General features: G+C 38.6%; 1 protein-coding gene across 2 annotated transcripts in view; it reads left to right on the top strand.

Moving 5' to 3' along the window:
- Window positions 1-21,643, top strand: part of tmeff2a (transmembrane protein with EGF-like and two follistatin-like domains 2a) — a 76,910-nt gene that overhangs the window by 43,147 nt on the left and 12,120 nt on the right. The window contains exon 5 of one of the 2 annotated variants that reach the window (XM_055215145.2): window positions 16,010-16,106. In XM_055215145.2, coding sequence (XP_055071120.1) covers window positions 16,010-16,106 — 97 coding nt within the window. Of the gene's footprint in view, window positions 1-16,006; window positions 16,107-21,643 lie in introns of both variants that reach the window. The other variant, XM_055215144.2, reaches the window with a different exon arrangement.

Genomic DNA, 21,643 nt, shown 5'->3' with positions numbered 1-21,643 from the left:
TAGACATTAAGAAATCATTTTCATTTCAAATACTTATATCACTCACAACAGTGGTCTGGCCAGGATATTGTGATTTAAAAAGTGGAGTTGCAGCCCTCAACTGATGTTTATGTTGTCATTTTGTGTATTGACCACCAGTTGTGTGATTGCGGTACCAGTTTTAGCCACAAGTTTTGTGATTGCAATACCAGTTTTGGCCACAATCCTACATAATGTTCCTTTAACATTATTAACATGTTTGCATAAATGGCATAAAATGTTTGGAAATAATGACAGCAGAGAAAATATTTTCTTGCACAATTGCATTTTACATTGTACAATAATAACGATTAGTACCTTATTTTCTATAAAAATATTTTTTCAATAATAATATTTCAAGAAAGCAGTCATTTCATAACTGCTACTAAAATGATCTCAGTCATAGTTACTGCCAATCGTGTTTGTAGTGTCCTAGAGTTAGTGAACTAAATATTAATTTCATATCTGAAAATACAGAACAGTATAATGCTGCATTTACACCAGCCGCGGTAGAGGCATCAAGCGCGAGTGAGTTCAATGTTAATTCAATGTGAAGACGAGTTGACGCGCGTCTGGAGGTCTCACGGCGCAAATAAGGTGTTTAGTGTGGCGCGGTAGATGCGATTCCGCCTAATTCGCGCATCTAGTGAGTTCAATGTTAAGTCAATGTGAAGACGCGTTGACACGTGTCTGGGGGGTCTTGCGGCACGAATGAGGTGTTTAGTGCGGCGCTAGACGCGATTCCGTGTAGTTCGTGTGTCTAGTGAGTTCAATGTTAAGTCGCAGCGCGGTAGACACAATTCCCCTAATTTGCACGTCTAGTTCGCTCGAATGGCACGAATTGAGCATTGCCGCGACAAGCGGGCGAGTGGGAAATTTGAACTTTGGCGGAAAATGCACCGCGTTAACCAGGAGCTTGCTCTAGAAGTGACATGATTACAGGAAGCAAGCAGAGTCACAGAAGCCCCTCCCATGGTGCAAATTTCCGCGTGACACTGAGTTCACACCAGATGCGAGTTCAACAATTTGCGTAGTAGATTACATACAAAGTCAATGCAAAGATGCGATTAGACCTCATGTGGGGCGATGAGAATGACGCGATATGGGTGGCGCGTTTGCAGCGAAAACACACGCTATTCACCTCAAACGCGTCTTCTCCTAAGCGAAAAATCATGCAAGTAACCTAGAGTAGCCTCGTGTTTGGTGTGTACGTAGCATGAATGTCTCTATCTAGAATTTCACGCGCAGCTTTCACGAGCAAATGAAGCGAGTAAGCTCAAAATGTTCAAGCGGCAAACTAGACGAGGTAGTCGCGAATTTGACGCCTCAAACGCGGCTTGTGTGAACCCACATAAGCCTGTTATCTGAATGTGTATTTTAAAGGGATAGTTCAACTAAAAATGAAAATTGTGTCATCAATTACTCCTAGGTTGTTACAAACTTTTAGAAATGTCTTTGTTCTGCTGAGCACAAAGTAAGATAATTTTAATCAAGCAGGAGCACCATTGATTTCTATAGTAGAAAAAAATACTATGGTGTCAATGGTGTGGTAAAGTCAATGGTGCTACAAACTGTTTGGTTACAAACATTGCTCAAAATATTTAACTTTAAGTTCAGCAAAACTAAGATATTTACAGGTTTGGAATAGAAGTTGGTATTGGATTTTACCGATAACGATAACTAGGTTGGTCCAAACTTGCCTTTAACCAACTAATCAACCAATAGTTTTTTAAATGGATAATGGATACAAAACAAAGAGGTGAACAAAGTGAAACAATGCTAAAATGTATCACAAAGTAATAAAACAACAGTACTGAACCATAAAGTGAATTCTTCTGTAAAATTCTCTCACTGGTAACATTGAAATTACATAAATGTGTATTATGTAAGTTTTAACATTTTGATGATTATTTACTATGATTCAAAATAACAGAAAGGTGTATTGCAGTGATGATAATAAAGATTTTTATTTGTTGGGTGAATAATCCCTTTAATTGTCTGAAATAATTGTGCAAACATTTAATTTAATTTAACAAAAACCAAAAAGTTATTTAAAAAAAACATCAAATAGAATAAAATTACTAATAATGGTTCTAGTCTTTTGAACAGTAGTGTATATTTATATTCTTCTACATTTAAAGATTGTAAAATTTGTGACTAAAGCTTTTACTCAACTAGTGATTTGGCTGAATCAGATGTTTGTAGTTCAAAGACAACAGTCCACAGAAGCAAAGCCTATTTGAGTAATTTCATCTTTGCTTAATGCACAGAACTACAAAAAGTTACATTCACTGAATTCATACATTATTTATTTGCCACAACAGAGAGAAAAGCTATAACAAAAAGGATTATATGCTTCCTTAAAGTATGAAAATTGAAAGTAACTGAAAATGGAAATGCCTTCACACTTTACTGGTTGTCACAAACAAGACACTGTAGATATGGCCTTGTTTCATTTGGCACAGACTGTGTCAGAGATTAAGTATTATCCAAACAAAACAAAAGAGAAAAATGCAATAATGTTATGGCAGCTTCAACTTGTTCATTATTCATTCAGAGCTCTGTCAAATACCTCTAGAGTTATTAATATAGTCAGGGTCTCTGCTGATGAAATGTAAATCTCAGGCAGACACAAAATCAAATGAGACAATAGTGTAACGGGCCGGGTAGTGCGTTGTATAAACCCTCTGATTCTCAAATTTAAATATGTTAATGTGGGTCATGCTTGGGACAGGATTTTTTTATTGGAATTTATTTTGGGAAATACAAAGTAGCCTGGGAAGCTGAATGTGGCAGTGAGGATGAACCGGAATCACACTAGACACGGTAATGGTGGAATTATAGAGACTAGTAAGGTGGGTGGGTCAGGAGGTGTTCTGATTGATGAGCCCTGCAAAGAAGGTCTCAAAAGAGCAAAAGAGCAAACAAAAGTGATAAAGTTCAATTTGGCATGTATACATATAACAAAAATTAAAATAAGTACAACAGAAATCGGAAATTTCACAGTTTCTACTGCCAAAAGAAATTCAAATTGTATCTATATACGGTACTGTGCAAAAACGTAGGCTACCATCATCAGCTTTGTTGTTTTAGCAAAGTTTAATGTCCATCCATATTTATTTTTCACTCTTTTTTTAAAATACAAACAGAAACTACAGGAAATATGTACACAAAATTCAAAAAAAACAATTTTCAGAACTAAATGTCTTCTTCAGGCATCAGTCAGTATTTAGTATGACGTCTCTTGGTACGAAACACATCTTGAGCTTTTTTAAGGAAACTGAAGTCCTGAAGTCAGTTGATTAGAATTAGAAATTAGGATTTAATTTTATTTAGGTTTAAATGTGCAGTGTGTAATTTTTAAAACGATCTCTTGACAGAAATGCAAAATAATATACAAAGCTATATTTTTAGGGGTGTATAAAGACCTTTTTATAATAAACCATTATGTTTTTATTGTCTTAGAATGAGACATTTTTATCTACATACACCGAGGGTCCCTTTACGTGGAAGTCGCCATTTTGTGCCACCATGTTTTACAGAAGCCCTTAATGGACAAACTTTTTTTACTAAGTTGTCTCAGACGATTACATTTTTCCGGTGGAGGCTATCGTAGCTTCTCTATGCGTTTCAAAAGTGATTGGTGAGCAGTGGACTGAGCTGCTGGATGCAATTCGCAACCTCATCACTAGATGCCGCTAACATTTACACACTGCACCTTTAAGAGATCCTGCAGCTGCTCAAGTGGAAGGGGAGTTTACCCTAAATACTTGACACTTCAGCTTATACTTTTATACTGTTTTTAATACTACATACACATTTCCTGTATTTTCTGGTTGTATTCTTATAAAGAGACTAAGAAATAATTATATAAGGTCACTATACAATTGCAAAAACAACAAATCTAATGGTAGCATGGTGGCCTAAGACTTTTGCACAGTGAGTTATGGCTTGTTACCACAAAACGTTACATACAGAAGAGAAAGGACAGAAATAAATTGAAGACAGCTGCCACAATTAGGGTAAATGAAGACTCAATGAAGGTCAAAAATTGTCCCAAGCTGCCTGTCACTGGGGCAAAAAGTCCTTAAACAGTATGGTACCATAGGGCACAGATATGTACCTTTAAAGTACTAATATGACCTCATTAGGTGCAAAGTTGTACTTTTTTGAAGGGGTGCCATGCCAGTGACAACTAGGGACCGTTTAAACCATTTTTTGTTTTAAACCAATTTACGTCAGTTTTTCCTAGACAGTGGTTAGATTCAGTGGAGCACAAATTGATCCTTTTCCTTTAGGAAAAGAGTTTAAAAGACATCTCCTCTGAAACTCCTGCAGTTTTATGTTCAGATACAGAAACTGGATTTATCTAGGAACTGAGAATGTATTATTGAGGATGTATAATTTCTGCCAAATGATTTAACTGAAGGCTTTGATATCTTGGCAAATCTGAGAGCACTGTCAGAAATTGTTGAGATTTCTTCTAAAACGCTTAAAGGAATATTCCATTTTCTTAAAAGAAAAATCCAGATAATTTACTCACCACCATGTCATCCAAAATGTTGATATCTTTCTCTGTTCAGTCGAGAAGAAATTAAGTTTTTTGAGGAAAACGTTGCAGGATTTTTCTCATTTTAATGGACTTTAATAGAGCCCAACACTTAAACGATTGTCATTTTTGACAAGAAAAATAAAAAATATACACTTTTAAACCACAATTTCTCGTCTAGGTCCGGTCCTGAAAGCGCCAGCGACCTCACACAATAGGTCATGAAGTCAAGAGGTCACAGAGGACGAACTTGAAACACCGCCCCAGTGTTTACAAGTGTGTTGAAAGAAGACCGTTCCAATGTTGTTGTATGTGGAATGATACTAATTAATGTCTTTTTTAATTTTTCTAATTACTGTCAGTTTATTGTTTATAATGGTCCGCAAATGTGCATTTCATATGTGTAACACATGACCTCTCTACGTCACTACGCATTTACGTGAGGTCGCGCTGGACCGGACCTAGACGAAAAGTTGTGGTTTAAAACTGCATATTTTTTATTTTTCTTGTCAAAAATGACAATCGTTTCGCTAGATAAGACACTTATGCCTCGTTTGAGATTGTTTAGAGTTCTTTAAAATTCCGTTGAAAAAACTGTTAAGTGTTGAGTTAAGTATTAAGTGTTGGGCTCTATTAAAGTCCATTAAAATGAGAAAAATCCTGCAATTTTCCTCAAAAAACATAATTTCTTTTCGACTGAACAAAGAAAGACATCAACATTTTGGATGACATGGTGATGAGAAAATTATCTGGATTTTTCTTTTAAGAAAATGGACTATTCCTTTAAGATTTCTGTAGAATCCGAAATCCAATAGTTTGTATTTTTGCTTAAAGGTATAGTTCACCCAAAAATGAAAATTCTGTCATCATTTACTCACTCTCATGTTGTTACAAACCTATATAAATTTCGTTGTTCTGATGAACACAAAGGAAGATATTATGAGAAATGTTTGTAACCAAACCGTTTGTGGACCTCATTCACTTCTATAGTAGGAAAAAATAATACTGTGGAAGTGAATGGGGTCTACAAACGGTTTGGTTACAGACATTTCTCAGATTTGTCTTCCTTTGTGTTCATCAGAACAGCAACATTTATACAGGTTTGTAACAACATATGAATGAGTAAATGATGACAGAATTTTTGGGGGCACTATCCCTTTAAGATCTTTAAACATGTTCATATGAATTTAAAACAGTCTGCACTACATTTTCAGCTTCTGCACCCACAGGTTTTATGAGGACACTATTTTATAGTAAGCTTCCTTTCTTGAGTGCCTCTTATGGAGAACCAGCTGCAATCTGTTCTGCTTGAAATCAGTAAAGCATCAAACCTCAGTAGTGCTGAAATCTGTGCAAACATCTCATGTAGCAACACCAGTCTCTGGCCCCCAAATCGCTGGAACCCAGCAAAGCCTGAAGTCCTTGGAGACAGACCTCAGTGTTTGAAATGTAAACATTTGAGAGCTTGTTTGTTTACAGGGCTTTCATTTCTTAAAGGCTCATTTATCCTGGGATGCATCAGCAAAATCCGCTGAGGTTGTCGGTTTGTTTGGCTGTCTTTGAATTGAAACTTTAAAGGAACTCCGTTAGGCTCAGCTTCGATGTTTTGTGCTTTTGCTGGAGGTGTTTTAAAGAGGATTTTCTTTGATGTCTGCAACATGGTAAGGCTTATTTTGGGCTAGAAGTAAAAGTGTAATGAGCGAATTTTAGGATAAATCAGCTGCTGTTTCAGAACTACACCTGTGCAAGCTATTCTCTTATTTAAGATCCCATGAAACCAAAACTAGAGTTGTAGTTTGTTATTCATATGAGCTAGTGCACTCTTAAAATGTCCCTCTTATATCCCTCTTATTGTAAAATGCACTAAAAATATTGTATTGTAAAATTATGCTGTTCTAAACTGCCTGGAACTGACTTAACTGATACTATTTACTTATTAAAAAAAACATGAGCCCTTACATATGCCGTACCCAAGCTTCCAGTTTCAATGGGGCATTTATGAAATATGCTTAATTCAACACGCAACACTGATTAATCAGTTATACTACAGTAGTTTGTTAAGTAGCTTCTTTGTGTTCACTTAATAAGTTAAAAGTCCAGAATAACGTTTTCCTCACCAGTGTGACTATGAGTTGTTTGTGGTGAATTGAGCAATTAGTATATACTGTAGGAAACCCCTTGTGTAAATGGTTTCAAACGTTTATATTGTGCATTGGCTTTTAAGTGTTAAAAGGGCCCAGTGGACACAAGTTGTTAAAGGTCAATATCTAATTTTAGTCTAGGACTCTGTGCAATCCATATTCCTTTGAGTGAAGAAATGATCTTCAACTTGATAAACGTAGAACAACAGATAGTTGTTGCTCTTTTAAGGTGGAAAACCTTACAAGTAGTAAATCTTTACAAGTCAAATGAGTTTGTGAGATCCGCTTTAGGGTATATAACATTGTTCTGTTATAAATAGACAATCAAAACAAAGTGAAACACACTTTTTTTAAAAGACACACTTAACTAGTTCTTGCATATTTGATGGCAATCCGCAGCCTCTGGCACTGCACTGCTCAGCAGAGAGGATTCGCAACAAGCCTTTGTTTTCCAGCAGCTTCCCACTGTTGACTTGGTTCTGATCTGATGATCAGTGGGCAAAACTGGAGGAAAAGATTGGCGCTGTGTTGCCATAGGGATTAACGGGGATTGGTGGCAAAGACTGGCACCCACAGTGCTGGAACATCTCTGTTGCTCTCTGTGCCCCCATATGGTGTCTTGGAGTTTAGATGGAAAGATAAGTTGCCAGCATCTTGCGGCTAAGACGGTCACCATCTCCCGAACAGCAGGAGGTCACTGAGAAAATTATTTAGAAGTGGTCGTATTATAAGGGTTCAAATATTCCTTGATCATTTAAGATCATACAGCTTGATGTAATTTAACTTGCTGTAAGTATCACAGGGTTCCCACACCTTACTTAACTTCAAATTCAAGGACCTTCAAGTCGTTTCCAGGTGCAAATCCCCCTCAAATTTAAGTGAGAGAAAGGTTAAATCGTGAGATACATTGCAGTTCCCTTTTGAGGGAACTTGCGCTGCGTCACTGCGGTGACACTTTGGGGACGCCTCCAGGGGTAAGTCCGTCTGAATGTGTATATCAAATTCAACCAATGGTGAGGCTTAACGACAATTACAGGGTGATGCAGGAGCCAGACAGTATATCGCTATCTGAAATATTGACATAGACGGCGTTACAGGGACGCAGGAAGTATGGCAAGGGAGACGCAGCGTCTCGTTCCCTTCTCAGGGAACAACAGTTACATACGTAACCCGAGACGTTTTCATGTGTCAACACAACTATGCAAAAAAGCATTTTGGTATGAATCAACATTTGCATACAGAACATATAAGCATTTAAAGCGAACAGTTTAGCACGTGTACTTAAAAAGTCTAGAATTTGAATAATATTATCCTACACTACACAGGGAATAATATGGATTTTTTTTCCAGAAAACTTCTTGCATAAAATAGATTCAAACACTTTCAATGACATTTGTCTATGCATGTATATTTTCAAAAACTTTCCAGGGCCTTGAATTTTTTCCCCCAGATTCACAAACTTTCAAGGATTTTAAAGACCTGTGGAAACCAGAATGCAGAACTTCATCTTTAAACTAAAAGCTTCACAAAATGTCTCGTTCTGAACTTTTGCATCTTTGTGATGGCTCATAAATAAATGCACCAAGAGTCGACAACATGTCCATATTTACAGTACATTCAATTCTTGTCACAATGTAACACAGGCTTTGCAAAACAGCTGTTATTAAAGGATGGAGCACTTGGTGTTGTTGCTCATTTTAAAGGGACAGCATCTAAAATATGTTGTTCACTCCCATGGGTAAGAGATGGGCTGGATAATGGTCATAAAAATAAAATAAAAACCATAATAAGTGGACTTTAGGGAAAAGCATTACTACAGCTAAACAGGTAAAGCATGGCACTTGCGACATCAAAATAATGGCTTTGATTCCCAAGAAATTCACATGCTGAATACTGGAAATTCATTAAGAGTTGCTAAATAAAGAACATCTGACGAAAGTATAAATATAAAAAAATATAAAAAATGACATGAAATTTGCTTTGAAGTTCTAGATTTATCAATTGCAATTCCCATCCTGTCTGCTTTTCCTTCCATTTTTAGGTAAACGTGTAGACAAGGTGGTATTTATTTCCACTAGGAAGTAGTGGATACAAAACAGCATCAGTTTAAGACCGAGTTAAATCTGGCAGTAAGCTATCAAGGGACCTGTCTTTCACTGCCTTTCTTCTGTTAAAAGTCTCAAAAGAGAGAAAAATCGTTTTTACAGATACGCATGTAAGAAATCTTTACTAAATGTTTCTCTGTGGCGTCGTAGGGTCTGGTGGCTAATGGGAAAGTGTAAATTAGGGAAGGTCATCCAGTGGACAAAGTACTGGTTGCTGCGGCCACTAATGTGAACGTTCATTTTAGATCCCCTCATCAAGAACGGCTTCTTAGCTTGCAGAAAGTGACACTTTATTGACTGCCCATCGACCGCTTGATGCTGGAGATGTTTTTTTCTTTTTGTCCCTTTTCTCTTTCAGTCTATTTATTTCTCTCTTCGTTTCCCCTCGCTGGTTTGCTCATCTTCATTATTGTGATTAATAGTTTTTACAGACTTTCTCTTTGTCTTTCTTTCTTTCTATTTTTCTTTCACTTGGCTACAGTACAGATTGTACCACAAACATCATTTGATGTTCTCTCCAACCTGTTTTCCTTGCTCTCTTGGTTTTTTTGGGCTGTCTTTTCCCATTATATTCCGAAGAGTGCGTCCATCATGATAGTTATTATGGGTGCCAACGAGTGCACATCATTGTCAGATCTGGAGATCAACTTTGAGCTGGTTGAAATGCGCTCTGAACCTCTGCTGTATTTCTCACGGGTGAATAGAAACCAAAAGCTTATGAAAGTAATGCAGCACTGTAAATCCATTTTACTATTCAATTGAGGAGCTCAGATGCAAAACCCTCTAAGTGCGTCTGACATGTTTTCTTGTAAATTAACATTTTTATCAGACTCTTACCTCTTTAAAGCGCCAACGTTTTTAAAGGGACACTCCATTTTTTTGAAAATATTCTCATTTTCCAGCTCCCCTAGAGTTAAACATTTGATTCTTACCGTTTTGGAATCCATCTAGCCGATCTCCTGTTCTGGCGCTACCACTTTTAACATAGCTTAGCATAATCCATTGAATCTGATTAGACCATTAGCATCACACTCAAAAATAACCAGAGAGTTTGGATATTTTTCCAATTTACAACTTGACTCTTCTGTAGTTACATCATGTACTAAGACAGACAGAAAATTTAAATTTGCAATTTTCTAGGCCAGTATGGCTAGGAACTACACTCTCAAACTGGTGTAATAATCAAGGACTTTGCCGTAACATGGGTGCAGGCGGCGCAATGATATTACGTAGTGGTAGCACCAGACGCGGAGATCAGCTGAATGGATTTCAAAACGGTAAGAATCAAATGTTAACTCTAGGGGAGCTGGAAAATGAGCATATTTTGGAGTGGAGTGTCCCTTTAAAAAAAGCTGCCAGGCAGCGCCAGTTAACTTGTCAATGGCAGGGAAAGAGTTAATAGATATTGCCAACAAACCAGTATTTCTGAATGGCCTGAGGGCGGAATTAAGTGGATTTGAAGCGGATGTATTTACTGAACATGTAATACTCGCCGAGAGCATTCGGTTAATATCATTATATCATTTTTGACGGAGGTGGCATTTAGCGGCTTTTGCATCTTAGCTCCTCAATTGCTAGATTGTCTTTTTTGTGGGGTATGTGGATGTGTTTAATTGGGTGTATTTGACACAGTTGACCCTTTTCCAGTGTCATGATCCAGAGTGATTCACACATCTGCTGCCGAGTCTCAAAGACTTGCAGAAATCAGCACCTAATCTGGCCAAAGCTGGAAAAAATGAATATTTAAGCCCTAATTCTACTCCCCTAATCGCTTGAAGAAGGGCAACCCATTTTGGACCTCGTTTCTGAATTTTATGCGCTGGCTCTCACTCGTCCTGCCAATTCAAACCCTCATCTGGCTTTCAGAGGGCTCTCAAAAGCTGTGAAAAATAAGGGCACCCGGAGCGCTCCGTAAAATTAGACATCCTCACTGTGTGCCACCGTCGTCAGACGATTGTTGTAATTACATGTGCAAATGGGTCATTGGCAAGGTCTCATGTGCTGTGAGGTGTGAATAGAAGAGGCAAAGTGCCAAAGAGCGTTTTTTGACAAGCTCTTCCCATTGGGATTGGGACACCCGAGGAGCCTTATTTGTGTAAAGCAGGTTTTAATGGGCCCGCTGGGGTGAAGGCTCAGTTGGTGTGGAGCATGGAAAGGCTGGTGCTGTATTTATGGTAGTTTACAAGTGAATTGTTAAAGCTGTTATTAAAAAAGACAGCCCAACAAACAACCAGGAAATGTGTCGTTTAAGGCTTTATGCTTTGCGACAAACAATGCATTATGTTAAATGATGCGAGTAGGACAATATAGAGCTATTTATAATTATTGAAATACATTTTTGTAATGTTTTTTAGGAGAATGTGAGCGTCAATACAACTCATTATTTTTTAAATGGTACTTTCACTTTATTGAAGAAGTATCATTAGCTCATAGCTCATGGAAATGAGTAGGAACCCAAGTATCCACTTACAAGCTATCATCTTTCCACGGTAAGCATTATGCTTTCTACATTCTCTATTGATTCAAAGATGTAATGTGCCCTCTCTATCTATGGAGATTCACTTGACCTTTGTGCCTCTCAGGAGCCCATCATGCTCTTGTGTGATGTCAATTCTTCCAACAAGTAGGTTGTTTTTCATAGTAACCTATTATAGTATTGCATACTGTACGGCTTATAGGCAATGTTCTGTGTAATCAAAATAATCAGAAGATAAAACAAATGACAAAAATGTGACATTTTGGCATCCAGGATGATCTCTTACACAAGCATCTTTATCTAGAGAATGTTTCGCTAAACCTCATTCATTTCAAAAATGTTGTGCAGATTAATCCGAGCTGCTCGCCATTTAGTTTTTCATTCATTTATTGTGTACAGCACCACGAAAACACCACATAAGGAAAATTAGGGATGATTCATTTCCTTGTCTTGCTTGCAAAGAGCAGAGTGTTTTGCGCAAATGGGGTCAAACAAAACAACCAACAATGTAATATTTTCCATTCAGTACCTTGATAGTGTTTTCACTGCGTATCACATGATCACAGCACTAAAATGTATGCACGCATTTATGTTGTTTGTTTTGAAGGTCAGTTTCCATACACTATTTAGGAGATGGGTGGCTTCTTTTCATTATCTGCTTGACAGGATGTGTTGTTCCCTAAATCTCCCTCCTCCCTTTAGTTTCTCCACAAGTAGGTTTGTCCCATTAAGGGACATTTTCTTGAACACTTAGCATCTGTCTTCTGTTGATTTGAGTATCTCCCTTCCTACCATTTACAGCCAAACCAATTCCGCTGTTCGGCATGCGCCCAGATTGATTTTAATGTACAAACAAAGACATTTGTAGATATTCTCAGATTTATGAAAGCCCATTAAAGTGCATTTGGGATTCTTCATTCACAAAAACAACTTAATGGACGAAGTTGTTAGACTTTTGTGGCCATTATCCACAAACCAGTTTTATAAAAATAAACAAGCATTGACCTTGGATTTTTACAGATAGATATTCATAAGCGGGGTCAGAAGCCTCAGATCTTTTTGGCGGTGATTGGAGATGAAACGTAGGGGGTTGATGATCGACCGTGTTTCTGGTCAGGGAAAATCAATTTAAAGAGGGACCATCTAACCAGGAGAAAGAGATAACTGTTACCACCCCTCCCTCCCTTCCTGCATGTCTCTCATTTCCTGACCTGTGGATGCAGACACAGACCTCAGGGAGAGGCTGGCTGCTGGATTCATCGCTGCTAATGCTGGACACATGATGTGTTTGGATTATTGTCTGATGTGTTCGTGAATGCTTGTGGAAGTGTTTTCAAAGGAACAATAAAACTGTAATGGATAAAAGATTTATGTTTTAAAGGAACACATTGTATCGTTCTCCTTCATTGACCCATGCTCCTGTAGCTCAAATGCAAGAGCATGACCTCTGCAAAACAAAGGATGTGTGTTTAAATACAAGTAGACACATTTCTGATTGTAAGTTGCTTTGGATAAAGACATCTCCTATCTTAATGTGCTTTGCAATCTAGATTAAAAAAATATTTGCAGTGAACTAGTTTTTCGATAGAAACCTTTAGGCTATTTTAATAGCTACACTAATACTGACTAAACAAATGAAAGACCAGCATATGTGACTCAGCATATGTTGTGTTTTGGATGCTTGGGTGCCTCTATCCCCACCAGATTTTTAATCTAGCTGTATCAGCAACATTTCCAAAGTCAACCATGGCTTCACCTTTAAAACCATGTTAAACAGCCAGCTGGTTTTAATTGTACAATTCCAATAAATTTTTACCCCAAGTCAGGCAAACATTTAACTTTTTCCCCGCCATTGACGAGTTAATTCGTCAATTAAAGGCGCTGTATGTAGTGTTTCTACTTAAACTAATCTCTTTTCAATTGTGTGAAAGGGGTTTTAATCTGACATTAAAATGATCCACTTTGTGAGTTTTGCTATTACCTCTGAAAATAAATATTATTATTTTTATGTGAAAGTTTACCTAAGTTTCCAGCATGTTGTGTGGTGCTTTCTCCATTGTGTTGCATCTCAGTCTTGCCGTCGCTCATGAGTTCGAGCATGCGCTTGTAAACTTATTGGTTGCAATCTGAAACATCACCGCTAGATGCCGCTGAAAACTACATACAGCCCCTTTAAGAGAAAATGCTTCCCTGATAATGACAAATATTTTTGGCAATCCACAATACAGGTGGCGCTCTTCCGCAACTTATACAACCCGGATGTAACGCCTCAAGTGAAAGAGTAAGAACTCTGTGTATGTTTTGATCATCGCTCTGAATCTGATCTTTATCAAAAGTCCTTCACAAAAATGCAATTATCTCAGCTTTTTGCTCAAAATTTGGGTGTTTTTGAAGAAACCTACACATAATTTGATATATTGTATGTTTATATATTTAAAGAAGAACATTCTCTGGAAGGCATTAAACTTTTGTGAAAATTGATAGTATTTAAGTATTTAAATGATTCACACAACGTTATTTACTTATGTTTGCACGTGTGATATTACTGGTATTTGCGCGCCATTATTTAACACCCAAAAAAAGCATGTCTTATTTTGAATAAAAAAATTTCCACACGTAACAGTTTATTTGGAACATATTATTCAAAAATGTTGTTTGCCAAGTCACGTTATTTTTTATTTGCTATAGAGGAAAATAACTCATTCCCTGCCAGCCTTTTTTTAAGTTGCCCGCCAGCATTTTGTGATTTTCAGAAAAGTTTCACAAAATGCCTTACAGGAAATTTTTCTTCTACAAATATATAAACTTACAAATATATCAAATAAAAGAACAGACCCTCTGCTTTTAAACAAACAATAAACAAACAAACAAAATGGGAAAAAATGCTTCATCATATCTTTATTTTTTTCTCTGTTTATAAACTCTTAAATATGGGTATTTTTCTTCAAAAATACAAATTTCTTAGCAAAAAGCTGAAATAATAGCATTTTTTTTAGGGAACTTTGTTAGAGATCGGATTCAGAACGATGATCAAAACTTACATGGAGTGTAAAATTTAAAAAAAAATTATAAATTGGTTAAGAGCGCCATCTAGTGGATTACAGATTACCATAAAAACTCATCAGGAACACGTTTTTTCAGGCAAATGTTTTCTCTTAATTGACGAGATAACTCGGTTCGCACGAAAACGCAGTATCAGGGCACTGAAACCGAACATTTTTGAAAACCCCTGCCAGGGTGAGGATTTTAAAGAAACGCTGGTTGCAGTGTTGTTATGTAGACAGTATAACCAGGCTTCTGATGGGCCAAGGTGGCTTTACGATTTGAGTTATATCGCTGCCTGCTGGTGTGGCATGTTCTTGACAGTACTTGATAGCGTGTTTTTGCTTTTTCATGAGGACAGAGATTTTTTTAAACCAAGCATGTGTGGACAGGATTTTTATAAAAATACCCGTGTCCGTGTGAACTAGGCCTTAAAAGATTGTGTTGATCATTATAAAAATAAGCTGTGATGCCTGTGTTATTTAATTTGCACCTTTTTAGTAAATAACCCGCAGATATTACTACTCCCATCTGGACTTTTTTGGAATCGCGCTCTTACGCTTATTTGCCCCGTTTAGTAAATCTGGCACTAAATTAAGATACATTAAAGTTTCACATCAGTACTTTCACAATAGCCAATGAGAGACAGAGGCGAAGGACAGACATTTTGAAACAATGAGCACAAAACAAGCTGCTGTGCTGTTTCTCTAGACAATGAAGAAATGGCTTGTGGAAGTGTGAAAACAACATGACTATCTGAATAACTTCTCTATGAAAATGTATTATGGCCATTCCATTAAAAAGAGGAGCTGAGGAGAAATCACCTCAGTTTTAATACACCTGGTGAGCATAGAAAGCTGCTAGTGCTCTAGCTAGCAAATGTAAACATTAAAAAGAATAATAAATGTCCCAATTTCATTTGTTTACATCCGCTTCCCCGTGAGGTCATGTGAAATGCTCCCTCTGGCACAATAATCTTATAAATATCTTGTAGTGTGTGATGCACAATCATTTTCCAACCTTGTACTGTGAGCGCGTTTAGTATCTGGGAGCAGAAAATCTCTCATGATATACCTTATGTGTGTGCCGCAACCAGATTTCACAATCGAACAGGATTTTTATAAATTCTGTAGTGTGAACCCAGCTTCTTTCTTTCATTTTCATTCATTCTTTCTTTGCCCTTGCGCCTACAGTACCTCTCTTTCTTCGTTCCGCTGTCTTTGCGGTGTGAGTTTTAAAAATAGCACCTCATAATGGAGGGTCAGACTCCAAAGGGGAATGATGATCCTCCGAGGAGAAGATGTAATTTAAATTCCATGGCGTACGGGATTGCTTTTCCCCGTCCACTGATGAGGGCAGATATGCGATAGCGAGGGGCTTTAAGCTGTGGCTCCCGGGAAGCCTCTATCGCAAAGGAGCAGGAGCGACGAATCAGAAATCATCATGATGAAATGAGGGTCAAGGCTGAGGAAAGATCAGTGAGGGATTTGAACTTCTCATGAGAGCAAGAGTCTGAGACAACGAAAGAATAAGAATTTTATGTCTGCCCTCACTCTCCATCTATTTATAAATGTGTATGAGAGAGCGAGGCGGCTTTGATTGCCGGCTCATCTCGCCCCGAGTAATATTTGTAAAACCTTTGATAGCTCTCTTGTCTCGTCTTTGTGTATCCAAGCAGGGAATGAGGGTTCAGCGGAGAATGGACAGAAGGAGACGTCCACCTGTGACATTTGCCAGTTCGGGGCCGAGTGTGATGTGGATGCGGAAGATGTCTGGTAAGAGATAAAGAAAGATTTCCAGCTTGGTCTGTATGTGTGTCTTGTCCATTATACTGTGCTGATAGTGGCTGATAGTGGTAAGAAAATGCATTTATTCTAGAAGCGAAATTGCATAAGATATTGTTTTTCTTTTAAATGTAATACATACAACAAGTAATAATCTATTTCCACCCAATCCATCACTCTTAAGGAATGTAAACCTATGAAAAAGTAATGATTCACAAATAATATATTTAAGACCCGCCTGTGCTTGTGTAGAGGAGGTTTTTTTGTTGCCCTGGGCGTCAGTGAACTGCTCAAGCTGTCAGCGGTGGTGAAGGAGACTACCCTTTAATCTTAATAGAAGAAGGTCTTTCTTCCACCTTTCTGCCTATCTCTTTTAGGGCGTCTGTGGAGAATTACATGTCAGATTCCAAAGACAGTCGGTAGATTCACTAAAGATTCAGCAAGCTAGCTGGAGTGTAGATGTGTTTGGAGGCATCAAAATGAAACAGCCCAGCCTTCACCTCCTCTGAGATATCAGCACGATTTGAGGCATTTATGCCTGAGTCGTAGCGATGGTCCCATGGCGTCCCCTTGCTCTGATACACTTGACTGCAGATGACTCACTCACCTTACTGTTCCTCTACCTAAAACACTCCACCGCTCTCAACAGCCCCTTTTTTCTAGCCTCCCTCAATCATTCAGTCTCCCTGCATGGTTCGAAAGGATTACTGAAAAAATGAGATGAGAGATTATAGATAAAATCAATGCTCTAAGCTGCAATAATAACATTGCTGGGTGTGTTAGTGTGGTGATTTAGTGTAATGAAAAGCACGCTTTTTAGCAGCAAAGGATTTGTGTTACTCGTGTTCAGGGCAGTGTGTCTGTGTAAATTGAAAGGGAAGTCTGCTCTATACGATGCATGGATCCGAAGTATGAGATCGAGGTTAATTTAGTGATGGGATAACCATCCATACTTACAGAATTCTGCAATCTTATCGAAATTACAAGGATAATGCCACACACCGCAATGCATAAAAGTCCAGAATTAGTCCAAAAACAGATTTAGACACTTTTAGAAAGTTCCATAGAATTGCTATATATTTAAAAGAGTGCGTTACATCACTACGTTGTCTTAGGCCTAGTCCACACGGACACGGGTATATTTATAACCGGAGTTTTCCCTAAGAAAAAATCCCGTCCACACATGCTCGGTTTAAATTAAATATCCATCCACACGATAAAGCAAAAGCATGCTATCAAGCGCTGTCAAGAGCATGCCACACCAGCAGGCGGGGATATAACCCAAATCGTGTTCCGCAATATATTGAGATAACTGAGCATCTATCTGTATACATGTTAGAAGCTCTGTTAGCACAGTTATTATTAGCAAGATACGTCCGCCATTGCAAAGGAATCATCAGCAAAGCAGTCAGCGGCGCACAATCTTGACGTCAAACAGTGAATAACGGCGCACACTCTGACGTCGCAAGGCAAAACCCCCGGTTTTACTCTCTACACGACACCACTGTAACCGGGGTTTCTTAAAAAGTCACCCTGGCCGAACCGTGTGAAAAAACTCACGGTTATAAAAATACACGTGTCCGTGGACTAGGCCTTAAACGACGACATGTTTGTCCTGTGGCTGCTATTAGGGCTGCACGATTCTTGCTAAAATGTGAATCACGTTTTTTTTTTCATGGGAAATAAGATCACGATTCTCTTACATGATTCTCATTTTATCAACAAAAACATTTATTGCACTCAAGTAAAAAATGTGCTACACAGGACTTAGAGATATATTAAAGTGTCTAAAAAAGTATATTTTCCTTATTTTAGATGAGTAATAGAATAAAAGCACCTGTGCTTTTTGTACACTCAAACTGGCCAACATTAAATCTTTAACAACACGAAGCCTTTACAACACTAAACAATCAACATGCTTGTTTAGTGAGGAACGCAGGCATGTACGATGTTCCCCCCATGCTAAAAAACATTTGAACTTGTGACAGTGATACAGAAGACGTTTTTCAATCTGAAGGCTGCAGCCTACGGAGGTCGCATTTCTAAGCTGCATTCGTCATCATTCTGTCTTATTTCAGAATAGAAAACAAATATAAAGTTGACTAATATTCTTAGTTAATCGTACATTGTTGTTGTGTGTTTATGACTTGCAAATGTAATGCTCAGTTAACTTAAATAAACCAGGCTAGATGACGTATGCAGCCTGCATATGCGACCTCTGGAGCCTGCAGCCTTCCGATTGCAAAACATTCATAGTTATTTCCTTGCCTGTTTTCGGAATCAATATTGTATCAGTATCGTCACTCTCTTCATCGGAATCAGGATTTTCCGCAATGGCGCTCATTTTTGCTTTGTTTTGTGTGAAAATTGCTGCTCCAAATCCACCAGTTTAGGTCTGCCGCCTAGTTACACGTCACGCAGGTGACAACAGAATGCCCAAATGAGGGAGAGAGGGGAAAGAAACGATTGTGTCTAATTAGTGAATGAATAGGGTTTGGTTTTACACTGTGTGAGCAAGTTTGACGGAAATTGCATCTTGGATTGTAATACATGAATGTAGCATCTGAATACAAGGAAATACTGTATATGCAAGTGAATCGCCATCATTTAGAAAGAAGATCGCATTTATGTATGAATCGAGATTGTGATTCTTTTATCGATTAAACGTGCAGCCCTAGCAGCTACTGTAGCTTCTCTATGCTTTCGAAGGGGAGGGGAAAGCACCTTTAACAGTCTAAGGGGTTGTGCACACCAAAACTTTAAAACACGGCTGAAAACGCCTGGACAATGCAGAATGCGAGTGCCAGCTTTCTTCAGCTGAGCGCTTTGGTAGCTGTGATACTTCAGCTGTGAGCCGGTTGGTTGCTGTGGTAATGTCCCGCCCCTCCTCCACTGTGATTGACGAGCGGAGCTTTTCACTCAAAGTTGAATATTTTAAAAAACTTTCGGCGCTCAGCGCTGAAGGCGAAAAGAAAACCGCTAGCTGCTGGGTTATTTGAAAAACGCTGAGCTTCCATTGGAAACAATTGAAAACATGCGCCAGGTGTAAAAGCGTTGGTGTGCACGCCCCCTAACGGTACGTTCACATGGGGCATAAGCGTTAACGCTTCCCATTCACTTTTAATGGGTGACGTCAAGCGTTGCCGAACTGAATTGTGGATCCGTCACCGCCTCATCACTGCCTTTGCTTGCGGCAGAAGTTGAAAATTTCTCAACTTTTCAAGCGGCAACGCATGTGTCAGCCAATCAGATCTCTTTATGTAAATAACCCAGGCAAAGCCAGCCAATTACGTTTATGGAAGACAGGAGCATGTGTAGTGGCCACTGTGATTGGCTTCCATCAAGCGTTAATGCTTCTGTCCCATGTGAATGTACCGTTACTGTGCTTTCACACCAATCGGAAGGCAGAAACGTTCGGCGGCAAACAATTGGAAGGCGGAAACCTCCACTTGAGAGCAGTACAGAGAATGCATTCCAGCGTCAGAGCATCCACTACGCCTTTTCTATAGCATCGTTGGCAGGGCAGCCAGAGCTTTTATTGACGCTCTCGCCGGTGGCGGGGTGAAAGCACAGTTATGCCACAGTCACATGCTAAAGTATCATTTTCTTATTTACACATCATTGATTTTTACGTGCTTGCACAGCACAGTTATTGTTCCTTTTGTTATTATAAAAAATGGGATTTTTGTTGTTATTGTTAGTTTTTCCTTCACCTGAAAAAGTCAAGCACGCTGTGACATATGGATTATTTGTTTGTCACACGTCTTCAATTGACACAAATGTGTAGGTCAGTTACCAAACTTGAACATTGGAAAGCGCCAAAATGTGAATCTTTTTTGTATGTGCTTGCATTTCTGCCAGATTCACATACTTATAAAGGGAATGATAAAGCCAATGGAACAAAAAGTCCCACACTTTCATATTTACAGTTGAACATATGAAGATGAACTACACAGTTGAAGCACATATTTACAGTTGAACAGTTGGATTATAAAACCATAAAACGAAAATGCCAAGGCTCTGTGATTGTACTCTAGCCACTTGCCAATAAGAAAAAAATGTCTCTATACGGACTACCGGCACATCCGGGAACTTGACTGTAAATTTTGTCACCGCCCCTTTTTGGGTGATAGAAAAGCAGCCCTTCCATTGGCTTCCATTCAAAATAGCGGAACAAAGCAACGTTTTTACACAGCCGGCAGGCGTAAATAACTTATGAAACCACTCAGATTAAACATGTTGAGTAATTATCTGTCCCCCCTGCCCGCCATAGAGCCCGAAAGATACATTAACACATTTAATTTGGTCAATATAAAAACATGTCCCTTTCATTCTCACAGCGTCAAATTTGTGTAACAACGCCATCCAGTGATAGCTGGAAATATCGCTAAGCCAGTTAGTTGTGTGACTCGACGGAAAAGTGCAGTCATTACTCTAAATATAAAGACATAATAAATAAATACGAAGTAACTTTCAAATACGAAGTAAAATCATTCACTTGCTTCCCTGTTGACTCGTTGAGGTACAAGTAAAATGTCCGGGTTAGACACCTCTGGCCAATAGGGAGCGTTGTTACACAAATTTGATGCTGTGAGAATGAAAGAGACATGTTTTTATATTGACCAAATTAAATATGTTAATGTATCTTTCGCGCTCTATGGCAGGCAGGGTGGACAGATAATTACTCAACATGTTTAATCTGAGTGATTTCATAAGTTATTTATGCCTGCCGGCTGTGTACGAAGGTTGCTTTGTTCCGCTATTTTGAATGGAAGCCAATGGAACGTCTATTCTGTTTTCCCCCAAAAGTGGGCGTGAACCTGTTCAGAGACATTCTATGACGTTGCGCTGGTTGTGCGTATAGACCATTTTACAGTTGGTAAACATTGTGACGTATTTGTGTGGGCGGGGCTTAGCTGGAGGCAGAAAGAGCAATGTTGACAAGCTTAAGATAGCACGTTTTAGGAGGGATTTATTAAACATGGATGCAGAAGCAGTTTTGGAAGTGTCCGAATATGTACAGTCACTGATTCTGCGGGACCGTGACAGCTATTTTTGTAAATTAACTCTTGCGATTTTAACCAGGTTTTAGATATTTCCTAGACAACATATGAATTACTTTCAGGTGGTTTGGGTAATTTTGTCTAGGCTTACTGTCTTATGTAACCTATCGCTGGGCTAGCCATGATTAGCAATGTGGATTATTTTAAGAGACTACCCTACTGAAAAATCCGGCTAAAACCAGCATAAGTTGGTAGCTGGTTTTAGCTGGTTTTAGCTGGGTTAAGGTGGTTTATGCTGGTCCTCCCAGCCTGACAAAGCTGGTCATGCTGGTGGGCCAGCTGGTATTCCAGCATGACCAGCTAAGTCCAGCTAGACCAGCTTAAAATGTGACCAAAACACACCTAGACCAGCTTGCTACACCAGCAAAACCAGCTTCCTACACCAGCAAAACCAGCTAAAACCAAGCTGGGGACCAGCTAAAACCAGCTCATCAGCTTATGCTGGTCTTAGCTGGATTTTTCAGT

Source organism: Misgurnus anguillicaudatus, chromosome 17 (assembly GCF_027580225.2).
Source record: "Misgurnus anguillicaudatus chromosome 17, ASM2758022v2, whole genome shotgun sequence".
NCBI classification, from domain to species: Eukaryota; Metazoa; Chordata; class Actinopteri; order Cypriniformes; family Cobitidae; genus Misgurnus; species Misgurnus anguillicaudatus.
Note: the sequence above shows the minus strand (reverse complement) of the source record. Positions and strands in the feature narration are given on the sequence as shown.